The sequence below is a fragment of the Hippoglossus hippoglossus genome, chromosome 17, assembly GCF_009819705.1.
Source record: "Hippoglossus hippoglossus isolate fHipHip1 chromosome 17, fHipHip1.pri, whole genome shotgun sequence".
In the NCBI taxonomy this organism is placed as follows: Eukaryota; Metazoa; Chordata; class Actinopteri; order Pleuronectiformes; family Pleuronectidae; genus Hippoglossus; species Hippoglossus hippoglossus.
The window spans coordinates 4,383,775-4,398,238 of record NC_047167.1 but is presented as its reverse complement, the minus strand read 5'-3'; the positions used below and the strand labels follow the sequence as shown (position 1 = coordinate 4,398,238).

The following is a 14,464-nucleotide window of genomic DNA, read 5'->3' as shown; positions in this document are numbered from 1 at the left end:
TGAAAGTCGTATTAGTCCTTGTGCATGCCTTTCACAAGCTACAGGAGCCACATGGTTTCTATCAATGAATAAAGAAAATTCTAGGACATGCAATCATGCAACCATCCTTGGCCCCACTGATGTGCAGAGTGCCACAAGGTTCCATTCTTGGTCCCATACTATTTTCGCTCTACATGCTCCCATTAGGAAATGTCATCAGCCATTTTAATGGGATATCATATCATTGGGTGTTATCGGCATAGGCCGATAACACCCAAATATACCTGTCCTTCAAGCCAGAGAACGTCAGCCGCGTGAGTGTCCTAACAGAGTGCCTATCCGCCATTAAGGAATAACTTAACTTCCTTCAGTAAAATTCAAGTTAAACTGAAATAATAATCTTTGGTCCCGACCAGCTAGCAGGCAGAGCCCTATCATTTCTCGATCCCCTGCCAGCCAATATTAAAACTACAGCTAAAAATCTAGGTGGCACATTCGATTCTCATCTGAACTTCAAAACACGTTAATCAAATCATTAAATCCTGTTACTTCCATCTACGAAACATTCCTGAATTCAAATCGGTTCTATCTCTCCCGGACTTAGAAAAACTAATACATGCCTTTGTTTTCTCCCGCCTGGATTATTCCCACGCCCTGTATACATGTCTCAGCCAAACCGTAGTAAAACACTGCTGCTCGTATTTTAACAAAGACAAACCGTAGGGCTTGTCACGCCAATTCCTTCACTGGTTACCAGTTAAATTCAGGATTGATTTTAAGATTCTCTGAATAACTGTTAAAGCTCAACATGGGCTGGTACCCACGTACATTTAGCAGCTCTTGACTCCCTATAATCCTGATCGTATCCTGAGATGGGCCAGCCTGTCCCTGTTGGCTGTCCCTAGGTCAAGGCTGGCTACTCAAGGTGACCGGGCTTTCTCGATCGGGGCCCCGAGGCTCTGGAACTCCCTGCCTGATGAGATTAGGCTCGCCAACTCACTACCGATCTTTAAATCACTGCTCAAAACTTATTTTTACAGGAAAAGCATTTCTAACATGCGACTTGTAATTATTTTCATTACAACACTCAGTCTTATACAGTTCAAGTGTGATGTTCCACACTTAACTTAACTTTGCCATTTTGAGGCCCTGAGTTTAGTTTCTCCCAAGAAAGGCCTTCTTTCTCTTTCACCTTCTAATGAAACCTTTGCTATACAGAGCAGCGTTCTTGTTGTAGAATGAGAGCAAAACACAGTTTTTTATCTTGTTTGGATACATCTGTCTTCATGAGCACCCTGACTAATGGTGCCTCTGGATACTAGTATCCACTAGATATTTAAAGATATTTAACTATCAATGTAGGAGTTGAGGTTGCATTTAAAATAGCCAGTGAATGCTTCAGCTCTTTGTCCCTCTTGTTAAGCTGTGCTTGTTTGAGTAGCTTTTTAGCTTGTGCCCTTTAGAAGTGGCATTTTGCTCATTTGCGATAAAAGGGAAGTTGACTCTCACCCATTTATTGCCCTGCAGGGTTCCCTCCAAGCACCACAGCTGAAGCACCACCAAGATCAGTCGATAGTCGACGGCTTCAACACAAGTTTAATTGGATACAATGGACCCAACTCATACCATTTAGCACTACTTTACAAAGCTGGCAGCAATGCACCCTGTGGTGATGGTCTTTACATGTTCAAGAGTTGTATTATCATAAAACTACTTCCGGTGCTACTGAGAAAAGATTCACAAATGTGCATTTTTTTCTGCAGGCAGTAGATACATTAGACTTCATTTTCTTCTTCTGTACGCACACAGTATTTAATGCTACACACCTTTAGATCAATTACATCTCTTCGATTCAACGATTCAGTTCATTTTATACTAAACCATGAGCACAACTCAATCAGATATTAAATGATTGCAAACCTCTGTGCCAGGAAGCCAGAGTTAAGACAGCAAATACACAAAGAGGGGTATTATTGGCTATTGACTTTGTCAGTGATTCTATCTTAATCCATTAAGACCACATGCAGCATCTGCTTGTCTATACCTTTAAAACCAGGTGCGATGTTTGCATGCTCCTCCCTTTAGATGTCATCATTTACAAAAAATGTGACCAACGAAAAACCAGAGAAAGTCAAAATGCATTATGGGAAATGTAGTTTATTTGTTTGTTGGTGCTCTAAAAAGTTATTAAAATAGCGTTTAGACAAAGGCTAAGCGATGGGAGAGAGATTCAAGCAGATTGCAGCAGTGATTCACTGACAAAAACAACAATGCAAATAACAATGAAGAAGATCCCAGACGATATTCAAAAGTTATTATTTATGTCATGTGTCGATCTGCTTCAGAGGCTGAGATATTAAAGCTTTTGTAAACGTTGGCAACTCAGCACCTTGGGTCTTAATGGGTTTAGGGCAGCCTTTTGACTGGCATTGATCTTGTGACACCAGTGACACCACAAAGCAAAATGCTCTTAGTTGGAGGAACAACATTTGAAGTGCTTTTGACAAGACGTAGAAGGAATTTGGTAGTTTTTATAGTTGTTGCAAAAAGTGTGTTTCGGATAGTGTTAGAAAAGATTCTGAAAAAAAATATTACTTTGTGTCACCTGATGTTGCCTTGGTTGTGTTTTTGTCCCATTTTCAACAAGCACATTTGCAGAAGATCTTCGATGACACATTTTAGCCTTACAGCTCTCCTGTTATAGGTTCTGTCATTCTGGTGCATCAAATAGGTGAATGTTATATTTAAAAATAAGATGTTAATCACATAAATACTAAATTAAACACTAAGTACTCAAGCTGTCACTATGAGCTGCAAACTTTGACGTGTCATATTAATTATAATGTTATAAATAACTGATAGCCAGAGATGTTTTTTTCTCCTAAGTAAACATGCGAGATTCTAGGCCACCGAGACCAGGGCATTGTCTCCTCCAGCTTAAATAAGCAATCAGCGATGACAAATGATATCTATAATTGATTTCCAGAGGCTCAGGCTGATTTACCTTGAGAGAGGACCCACTGATTGAGTTTGACGTGGTAGAGCACCGAGCGGAGACTCCAGTGCTGGACAAGGGGGTAGCCAGACACCTCACTGTAGTTCACCATACCTGCATAGACACACACACACACACAGTTATTAACATGAATGCAGTCCTTGGTGCCAGAATAAATCCTGGCTCAGGGTACTCCAACACCTCACCTCTGAAAAAACATACAGAGAAATATTAATGCAATATTTACTCCTCCATAGTGAGGAGAAGATTATAGTCCTCAGTGGGATCAAAGTGTGGCCCTGTATCTCATTCTTGTTTACTCTACCTGAAGAATCAGGAAAGAATATTCAATAAATATTAACATTATATTAGATTTCAGTAGAGAGACGCAAGGGAAGTCTCCCATATAAGATCAAAGTGGAGCCTGAACTGCAGCTCAACCCCACCAGAAACATAAATACACAGGGAATGGTAACATTAATGCAAAATGTGTTCAGAGATAGTGATTTAGTAGACGGCAGGGTGTTGAAAGTGAAAGCCAGTATCTCACTTAATTCTCCTCATATTAAAGGAGAATATTTTCATATCAGTTGCACACAGATTCTTCTAACTTTTCCCCTCAAAACCTCCAAAACAAAATGTCATACATTTCTTAAACGTCCTCTCTTTATAGCACAACGTTTCTGAATAACGCTGAGAATTTAGACGATGTACAAATGAGACAAAAATGCTTTTAACAACTCAGTGTTATGCATGACCCTTAGTGTATCATCACAATTTTCAGTAAGACTCCAGTAATTGTTTTTATTTACTTTACAAAGTTAATTATCACAATATCGGCCTGGGGAGAGAGAACATTCACAAATCACCACCTACACAACAACTACTACAACCTCTCACAGGAAATATGCTTCACTTATGAAATGTCAAAGTTCAACACAATTCAAGTATTATCATGATTTCTGTTAAGAGACGGAAAGCTATTCTAGAGAAAATCTAAATGAAAGCTTACAGAGAAAGCTGGAACCAGGAATGTTTGCTAATTTTCTTGATAATTTCTGAAAAGTGAGTCGTTATCTGTCAGTCTTGGTACATGTTGATGTCTGGACTCTCCAAAGAATCTCAAAGAAGTATTGTAAGAAGTTGTAAATTCGGGACTTTAACATAAATTGATTCGATGTTACAATAGTTTCAATATTACGAGTCAATGTCCAATCTGGAGATTGACCGAGATTCCGTTTCTCAGTCACTGTAAATCTGTATTCTGCCATCACACCACTTTAACACTTCAGTGCAGCTGTCCAATATACTGCCACCATATCTTTTCATGTGGCTTTAAAACAGACTTCCTTTACAGCTCAGTATATTATCTATATTGATTTGGTCTCATTTACCAATCCTTCCGCTGCTGAAATCCATACTGTTTCTCATGTTGACTCAGTGCACGGCCTATCAGATGTCATGCACGCGCGTTCGCTGCACTGACCAATGACCTGTCATCTTATCCACGGCAGCAAACAGTCAGTGGCACATGAAGCTTGACAGACATGTAAATGAAACAGCAATGAGACACATGAGGGAAGAGGAAATACATTTATCATTCACCGCAGGGGGAGAGGCCCTCTGCTGTTCCGAGTCAAGTGTTAAAGGACCAATCAGCTTCTATTTTAAGAGCATGCAGGGATAGCAGATTCTTTGTGTTCACAGAAAGTGAATGCATCCCTCTCAATCCTGTCCTCTTTACATTAAATAACAAAGTATTCTATTAAAACAACCTCTTTTTATTTAAGTATGATTATAAATAAGATGTATTCATTATAATTACATCTGTCTGTAATATTCCAATCAGTGGCATGACCTCTCTCTCCTCAAGCAGGATCAGGCTTTAACATTAACGTCACTTATTTTGTCCATAGCAGAGGTGCAGAATATAAATCATCTCATCTCCCATGGCAACTCAGAGCCGTGTCATGCTGCACCGGTGGGATTACAGCCATACATCAATGTGACTGCTCCCACTGTGTTCACAAGCACATCCAGAAGGTATCTGGATAAGGCTTGGTGACTGAGGCGCGTTTCCTGCCGCCGCAGACGCGGAGGAGAGGAAAGAGAAAGGGAGACGAGAGCGAGGGAAATGAGAGGAAACGTGTGGGGGAACGCGAGCGGCGGAGATTGGGTTTTAGCGAGTGAGAGATAAATTGAGGCATGAGAGGAAGACAGTATGAAAGGCGAGGGCAGCAGAGGTGTATCAACTGTGTGAATGAGGGGGGGGGGGTGGGGGGCAGCAATAGAATATGGATTAAGGAAAGCATCACTGTCATCTCCAGTGGAGGGCGGTGGTTCGGTTGTATTGTGCAGCTATGAGGAAATAAACATGAGACTTTGTGATTCATATTCAGAATTGAAGACTGCCTCGGACACTGACTATCACCCACCAGCCTCACAGAAATAACATTAACATATTTCTATATATTGTTTTCTCGGTTGTGTTGTGATGGTTGGATTATGTTCAGATGTTTTTTTTTTTTTAATGAAGTGCAACATTTATAAACTGCACCAGTGTGAAGTGCACGACTGTCACACCAGATGCTGTGGTTTGCCATCAACACCAGTGCTTTGATTACGGTGAGGGAAAGATGGTTGGTTTTGGTTGAATGTTCATGAAGTTGTTAGGTCTCAAGTTAATGTGCTATTTTTCTGAATTAAACACAGTCACAGCCTTTCCCCAACATTAACTCACGACTTAACACGACCATACATTATGTTACATTTGATTTTCAGCCAGAAAAATGTATTATGTCTATGAACATACTTGTGACTGGACAAATATATTCATATAATGTCATCTGGTAACGTCAAGTTGCGTTTTCTTCACAATTACTGTATTTAATCTTTATTGTTGTGGATCAGTGTGATTTTTGTAGGAGACAATTTTGCCAGAGGGTAAAGTTCATTCATGTTTTTAGATGTCAAGGAATCAACGTCTGGGTTATTTGAACAGATAATCTTTTACATCTGGTTAAATGTGTTTTTTTTTCTCTATGAGCACATCAACCTATTATACGTATCCATTCAGGGCTGAAGACTAATATTGAATTATTTCATGCAGGGTGCTTTGTCACAACATGTTATGGACAAGATGATGGTTTGTAAAGATTTGGAAAATCAAATCAAACAATGAAACAGATATAGATTAACTTGTAATTCAAAAACTTTATTACAGTTAAATAGTTTTCTGGGTGTGGATAGGGTTGGGGGGGTGTGGGTATACATTTGGATGTGAGGCTGTGTATTGAGGTTTTGTTTTGTTTGTGCTGATTATTCAAAAAGACGTTCAGCATTGTAGCCTTTAACAAAAGAAATGTAATTCACCGCTGCAGCGCAATAGTTTAATAATTATTACAAAAGCTGAGGGAATGTTAGAATGAATATGTTACTCTGTGAGCGCATTGTTCACTGCAGTTGTCAGCAAACACTACTTGAAAACACTGTATTGTTGTAAATATTATATATTGTGGCTTTTGTCTCATGATGGTAAAATTAATGCTATAAACAAGCACAGAAACGTTTGTATAAATACTCTCTAAACTCCCCATAAAAATCAAAAGTGCTGCAAATTAGCAAAACCTCTGTCAGTTATTGTATGTTATTCATCAAGTAAGTTGAAACATATATTTATTCCCTTTGGTTAGTTTGTCTCTACAAAATGCTGTGTAGGCCCCTTCGAAATATGGAATATGGAATATGGAATATATTCCTGACTTTCGTTCTCCTTCACATGTAAATTTGGGGCCTTAACACTAAAGTGCATTGTTTGGGACCTTGCACACATGACCAGAGACGGACCCCTGTCCTCGTCACTGCAGCGGCACACTGCTGGAGAACAGCTGCGATTTAGACAATAACTATGTTCAGTATTTATTATTGTTCTTAAAATGTTTTTGAACTTTTACACCTGTTGCTTAATGAATAACAAAAAGGTGCCTCTCTCTTGTCTGACCAACTGAAAAACCTTCAAACATTTCACATCTATCTCATTATTTATTCAATAGGATTAAAGAAAATACTATATTTCTCAGCTTACAGTGCAAGCAGAGTTCAGTCTGTGTTTTGTGAGACATTCACACTTTAGGAAGCTGACTTGAATAAAAGTTGGAAATTCAACAAGACTCTTTTCTGAAAATGACTAATTTCCGACTTGCGCTTTGTTGATAGTGTTATGGAAATTGGTTGTACCCAGTGACTCTGCTGCGGTGACTTCTAAAAGTGACTCATTTAGAAGCTCATTTAGACATGAAACAGACATGTTAAATCCGGATATTATTTATGCACCAAGGTGCGTGTCTGAAAGCTGCTTCAGACAAGGCACACAACATCAAAACATCAAAACATGAAGCTTCAGGTACAGAGAGGCTATTACAGTCTGCAAAGCCATTTGGTTTTAACTAAGACGAGGTTTGGATAGAGTTGGTCCTGATCCAAATAAATGCAGCTTTGAAAAATTATATAAAGAATAATATTAAAGCCAAGGAAAAAACGCGGCCCTGCATCGTCTATTTGGGGCACTACAATGGAGACAAAAATTAGGTATGAAGTATGACGAGTGTCGAGACGTGTGCAAGGCCTATTTCTTTACGAGCCTCCTGCAGAAATGCAACATTTGGCAGCGGCCTGACACCCACTATGAACTTGACGAATAAGCCACTAAATGTGATGTTCCTGCATTGTCCTCACCTTCAGCTGCATCCATTTATCCCCTCTTATGGGAAATGGCTCCCCGGAACGATAGATATATTCCCCGGCACCAAGAGAGAGCGAGAGCGCACCGCTACATAACCTCCCCCCCCGTCCCCGGCCGCCCCCCGCCTCCCTCGGTGGAAATGAATAACAAGCTCAAAAACATATATAGTAGTGCAGCGTATTCTTCTTCTTGCTGAAAGGCCTTGTCTCCCTTTTAGCCCTGGGGTGCTCTGCTCTCATTGTCTGACAGAATGATTAATTTGAGTGAACTTCACTTTGCAAACATCCCAAGTTCACCGGTCCCTCTCCGCGCGCGGGCTCTGCCAGGAGCCTTCAGAGCAGCAGCTCGGTCAGGGCTGTGCCGCGTACCGCCGCTGATTCCCTTTGTACAAATGCAAGGTGTAAAAAGCGTCTCTCATAACAAAAACCACTCTGGAGAAGACGTGCTTTGAAAAGCCACCAAATGAATAAATATTACTCGCTTTAAAGTGCATGGTGTTTTGGAAATAAGGCTGTTCTATACAACACTGCCGTTGCCCTGGCTGAATTTGTGTACAGCTTTGGCTGCGGGCTCACGGTTTGGATCAGAGGTGGAAATGAACCGAATACATTTACTCAAGTACGGCCCATAAGTGTACTTTTCACATACTTGAGCTGTATTTGAGAGCTTCCATTTCACGAGACATCACAAATGATGACGTGTGATGGCAAACACCTAGCTACACCTTTTGCATTCTCTATATCCCACTTATTCCAGATGGAAATAACAGTGACAAACTGCAACATAAAATACGCTCATAAATTTAATGCACTGTTTGACTTGAAAGACTTGAGATTTTACAACGGGTTTTAGTTTTGACGTGCTCCCTTTATGGATTCTGAAAATGCATTCAAACACTATAACATTAATCACCATAGGCCCCATGTATTAGCTCGTTCCTATCAGACATACTTTTACTACTTCTACGACTAGTGGCTCCAATCTCTCCATACAAATAAACTATACTGTCCACACTGATGACTTTTGATTCCCTTTATCTCTTTGAGGGAGGTGTGGGGGGGTGTATGGTTGGTGCAGTGGGGGGATAACAATGATGATGCCTTGGAGCACCATTGATTTTTTCTTTTTTTCTCTCTAAAAATAAATAAATAAACTAATTAACAAATTTCTAAAGTGACCTTGAGTGACTTGAGTTGTGTTGTATGTTGAATTGTTCAGCTGCTGTATTTCATGGAGTGGACTGAATTACACTCAAACTGTAATTTGTTAAATAATTAGTCAACTATATGTACATACTGTTGAAATGAAACACGATAAAGGGTGAATATGAATCGATTTTAAATCCTTTCGAGTCACTGTTTGACTCATTGAAATGAAATGGAAACAGTCGAAAAGCCCAGCATCTGCAAACAATACTGATTTAAACAGACCATCATGGCATCAAAAAACATTGCAGCTGCATTTCTGGTGCATGTGAAAAACTACTGTACGTACATAACACTCACGATTCATTCTTAAGAGATGAAGTTACAGGTTTACAGCCAATCCTGTGCTTTGAATGCAGATACCAACATTTTGATTTCCAATGGATCACACTGTGCGTTTAAATTTTGCGTTAACACATTTTTTTTAATGAAAAGCTTTCCTTTATTATGTTGATACACAAATTAGTATGTTTGAATCCTGCTTGCAAATCCTCTTGCATTGTTCAGAAAAGCTACAATAATTAGACATATTACAGCAGATATGAAATGCAGTGTTGCAAAATCTAGAAAATAAACAAAACCAAACAACTAGAAAGACTGGAAGATCCAAACCTAGCGCATGTATTTTAGCTTTAAACTAACATTAAAATGAAATTACGTTTTAGTTCTCCCTCAGTTACTGGTCCCCGTCCCTCTTGCTTGTTCCTATCAGCTCATTAACACAGGTCTTCTGCTAAATACAGACCTTTACGAAAAACCTCTGTCACTCTTTCTTATACTGAGAATTGTTTTGTGCTTGAAGATGTTGTCAATCAGCAGAGTGATATCTCTGGGCCTTTGGAAGGAACCAACCCAAAGACCAGGACCCACAGCTGAGGAACTATCTAGACCCTGTTTCCTAGAGCCTGTGGGAAAAGTTCCTGCTGTGTTAATGAGCTGACCTTCAGATAGAGCAAATTAAATCATGTCACACTGACTTATTGGTCCATTAATGCTTCAACCTTTTCCGATTATAAGTTTATTTTGTTTATATGTTCATGTTGTCTGGACATGCACATGATGCTCGCATAAAATGTTGATATAATTCCATTAGAAAAAAGCTTGCAGTGTAAATACATGAGCAGCTCCTGCAGCCATTTCAGTTTTCTACCGTAACTCCAATACAACATTTAATGCCCAATTAAAATTCAATTGCGAATGCAGACCCTCAGTGGTAATCAGGTGGAGGAAGGGTTTTAAATTATTCCTCGACGCTGATTAATTGAGTGGAATTGCTCCCGCCGTTTCCTGGGTTAAACGTCAGTTAATTACAGTGGCTGACAACAATAATAAATACAGCTGCGGGTCAGAGCCCGGAGCTGTGGGAAGCTGGAGTGGGGGGGGGGGGTGCAGTGGGGGCTGCTGATCCTGCTGACACGGCTACAGTTTGAGGTTCGAGTCAGAAAATGTCTCAAGAAAAGGCTCCAGGTTTTTAACATTTGAAAAAATATTTTTTACGTCTAGAATCTTGTGCTTTAGGACGATACAGGGAAAAAAATGATTAATGACACCTGTGATCACCAGGGGAACAGGCGACTATCAGAGGCTACAGAGTTCCACCTTTTATAGAGACCAGCATATAGAGACCATCACCACACACACACACCATTTGTGCATCATTTCTAAAACTGTAGCAGTGTGTTGTCACATGCTTTGTTATATGTTACTTCACAGTAACTGATATGATATGAATGATGCATTCATACATTTATGAGAGGATGACAAAATTAGAAGCTTCAAGACAGAAGACTTCAACAAATTTTAAGTTACACAAATTACTACTTTTTTGACATTTTTACTTATATCTATAGTGTCAGATTGTATTAGTAATGGTGGTGTAGATGCTGCACTGTCAGAAATCAAGATCAACACAGGAATAGTGTCTCTTCATTGACCACTATGGGTTCTATCTCTCACACGCCTCAAAATGGCGCCAAGGGCAACGCAAGTGTCTTTTCGGTTTCAGACCATTGTTGTCATTTTTCCTCTGTGCCGGCGACAGCCAGTGGCCGGAGGCTTAATGTTTTAAGGTTGTCCTTCTGTCCCATTCCCGTGAACACAATATCTCAAGAATACCTCAGGGGGATTGCTTCAAATTTGTTACAAATATTCATTTGGACTCATGGATGAAGTGATTCGATTTTGGTGCTTGGAGATTTAAAGTCAAAGTCACAGTGACCTCACGTCCCTGTGAATTTGATATTTTACAACTTCCTGTATGGAAGTTCATTACATCTGGTACAATTCACCTGGACTCACTGATTAACTGGTTCGATTGTGGTGGACAAAGGTCAAGGTCATGGTGACCTCAAAAAAACATAGATTGATAGATACATACTTTATTGATCCTGAGGGAAATTTAGGCATCCAGTACATGTTGAATGTGATGTCTTAAGAGCGCTTGAGGGGATTTTCTTTCAACTTCTGATCATTTGTCACCTGGACTAAGATTATCAGATAAAGTGATAATGTTTCAATGGTCAAAGGTCAAAGTCACAGTGACCTTATGTGAATCTGGAAGAAAAAAAAAGTATGTAGAAATATGAACACAGAAACTGCACTGGTTGATGGAAGCTTACAACCACAGTGTGGTTATTCTATTTTACTTTCCATCACCCAATTGTTTACAAAGCAAATGCACATCCGACCATCTGATAGCCTATGAGCATGTTGATCTTAAAACGATGAGTGGTCAGGCACATTGTTGCTGCACTTCTACGTTGAGGCAGCAGAAAATGATTGACCAACGAAAACCTGATCTGAAGTCAATGTGCAGTAGTTCACTGTTATTTTGAGGGCAAATTAGCAAGATATTAATATGCACCTGCACCAGTGCACAAAGCACATACACTCTGCTTGTTACACACACACACACACACACACACACAGATGGTCTGCCGGTGCGCTTTTACTTCACACACAAGCAGATCTGCTTCCTCTGCAGAGCAGCGCTCTTGCTCACAATCTGGCGAATCCACCGTTAAACTAGCAATCTGCCAAATTGCAAGTACACCTGGCTTTTCAATCAGGCCTTTATATTAGAGTAACTAGACAAGAAGCTACTTTGAGTAAAAGGCGTATGACAGCCTGTTTGGAGTTTGCCAAATGGCATTTAAAGGACTCTGAGAGCATGAAGGAAAATATTCTCTGTTGTGATGAGGCAAACATTTAAAGGGGACATAGCATGCCCATTTTACCACAAGTTGATATGGTTCCTTGGGGTCTTAATGAAATGTCTGTAACATACTTTGGTCAAAATACCACAAGGATCATTTGAAGACCATCATTTACCCCCGAACCCCGACATACAACGGGTACAACAACCAGCGGAGAAAGCAGAATCGTGGGCTGACCTTTTATATACAGTCTATGGGGCTGACCAGCGGAGAAATGCTCGTCCCGTGTGAACAGCCAGGCGGCTGCGCGCTTGAGAACGGCGCTGCGCTGCCTCGCAGCGGTGCTTCCGCGTCCGGTGTAAACCCGGCGTAACGAGTGTGGGGGGACGGGGGGGGGGGGGGGGGGGGGGGGGGGAGGTGGGGGGTGGGCCAAGGCCATGTAGGGAGACTTCCAGTGCCTTGTTATGACACAAAACCCAGGAAGCTCAATCGAGTCGCTCAAGCATGACGTTTCTGACTTAGAGGAACTATAACAAAACGCGCAAGTGTTTTTTTCCCAGAGTTTTTGGGTTGGTAGACATGCCAGATACCCACATTAACCTGTAGAAGCACTAACAAAGTGGAATTTGCATGCTATGTCCCCTTTAACTCTTTGGGCAGAACTCCAAATACTCTGGTAAACACCAGGCACTGTTCATCAACTGTTCATCAACTGGCTAATACCATCCCTGTGATGAAGCATGCTGGTGCAGCATCGTACTATGGAGCAGCAAGGACAGGAAGACTGGTAACAAGTGAAGGGAGAGTAAGTGCAGCCAAATAGAGCTCCTTAAAAAGATAACTCTGGAGTACATGCAAACAAGAGTGGACTGAAGAGTCACCATTCAGACTAACAATGACCCAAAGCATAGAGCCAAGACTACACCAGAGTGATTTTGAGACAAGCCTCGGACTGCACTTAGGTTGCACAGCCAATCTGATGATGCATGACATGTTTTATCGGGCAGAACTGTTCAAATCCAGTTTTCAAAGCTTACTGAGATTTACACCCACCAAACTGGGTCCGTGTGAGGCACATGGCGGCTGCGTCACTGATCTGCTGCGTCCCGCGCACACCTGTTGTTCAGCAGGCACGCTCCCTGTGTGTGCCTGGTGCGGAGCTGCGATGTGAGGTTTCTGACTAAAGTATTTGCCTAAAGAAAGTATCCTATGTACTTAACTAAATGCCAAGACATAACAGTATGAAGTCATGCATCTTGCGGCCCTGCAAATGTTTCAAAATAAAAACCTTGCAAAAACAAATGAATGGATTCAGTCAATGCGATAGTCCTTTTACTTTGAAATAGGTACAGGATGTGTTTTAAATATTTGTTTGTGACATATATAGATATCAATACTATGCTGAAAGATTATTTTCACTGTCTATTTAGCTGTGAACCACATGTGGCAATTAAAAAAAAAGAAGACATTCCGCAATGCACAGGCCCTGCTCACACATTGAGGACAGTCCAGGCATTACCCAAGAAGACTTTGGGTAATAATTATTATAATTCCACTGGATTAAGGGATTGAATAACACTTTTAGATTTTTTTTTTAAATATACACACACACCATTGACATACAGTATTTTGGGGGATAGGAGTCATCAAAACTGTCAGCCCACCTTATACAAACCTAAGAAGGGTTAACTTAGGCAAAATGTATGATCCATGTGATCTCATGTATATGTATGTTTACGTCATGTGTGTATGAAAAGACCCAAAATGAACACCGTAAGCAGCCTCCTTGTTTTAAACAGTATTTGTATAGAAATGATTCGGTCCCAAGCTTTTGGATCCAAGTACATAGCTGGTCCCGGTAACTGTGATCACCATACGTGTCTCCACTGTGCGGGAGTCGTTTTTAAACCCTGGTTGAGTTTAAAATGGACTTGGGTCCATGAAGCGCTTCAGTGGTTCTGCCTAGAACAGGGCTGGCTGGGTTCAGTGGCATCATTAATTTCTTTCCATTTACTCACACGAGTCAATGTTCTATACTTCCACATTTTAATTAGGGCCTGGAAAAGGGTGTCAATGAAGCAAACTGTGGTGTCAGCCGTCTGTTTAACACATGCATCAGGACAGGAGGGGTTTATTTATAGAAAGGGAAGACCTGTGTGGGCAGTGTTGAAATCCAGTGGAACGAGGCTTACGAGGCAGGCAGAGTGGCAATGATTCATAGTTCAACCCAGAGTCCCTCTCTCCCCAAGTCCCTCATAATTAAAGCTGAAGCATATGGCCCTGTGTCCGTGCAAGCACAGAGGTATTCTGACATCTTATTTTCACCGATGCAGCCGACAACGGCCCCTTCAGTCTTCCCTCAGCGCAGCGGAAATAACAGGCCTGTCGC

At 40.8% G+C, this 14,464-nt stretch overlaps 1 protein-coding gene across 12 annotated transcripts in view; it reads right to left on the bottom strand.

The window, feature by feature from the left end:
• Window positions 1–14,464, bottom strand: part of astn1 (astrotactin 1) — a 428,500-nt gene that overhangs the window by 167,018 nt on the left and 247,018 nt on the right. For all 12 annotated transcript variants that reach the window (XM_034614559.1, XM_034614557.1, XM_034614568.1 and 9 more), the window contains one exon: window positions 2,984–3,088. In XM_034614559.1, the coding sequence (XP_034470450.1) occupies window positions 2,984–3,088 (105 nt within the window). The remainder of the gene's footprint in view (window positions 1–2,983; window positions 3,089–14,464) is intronic.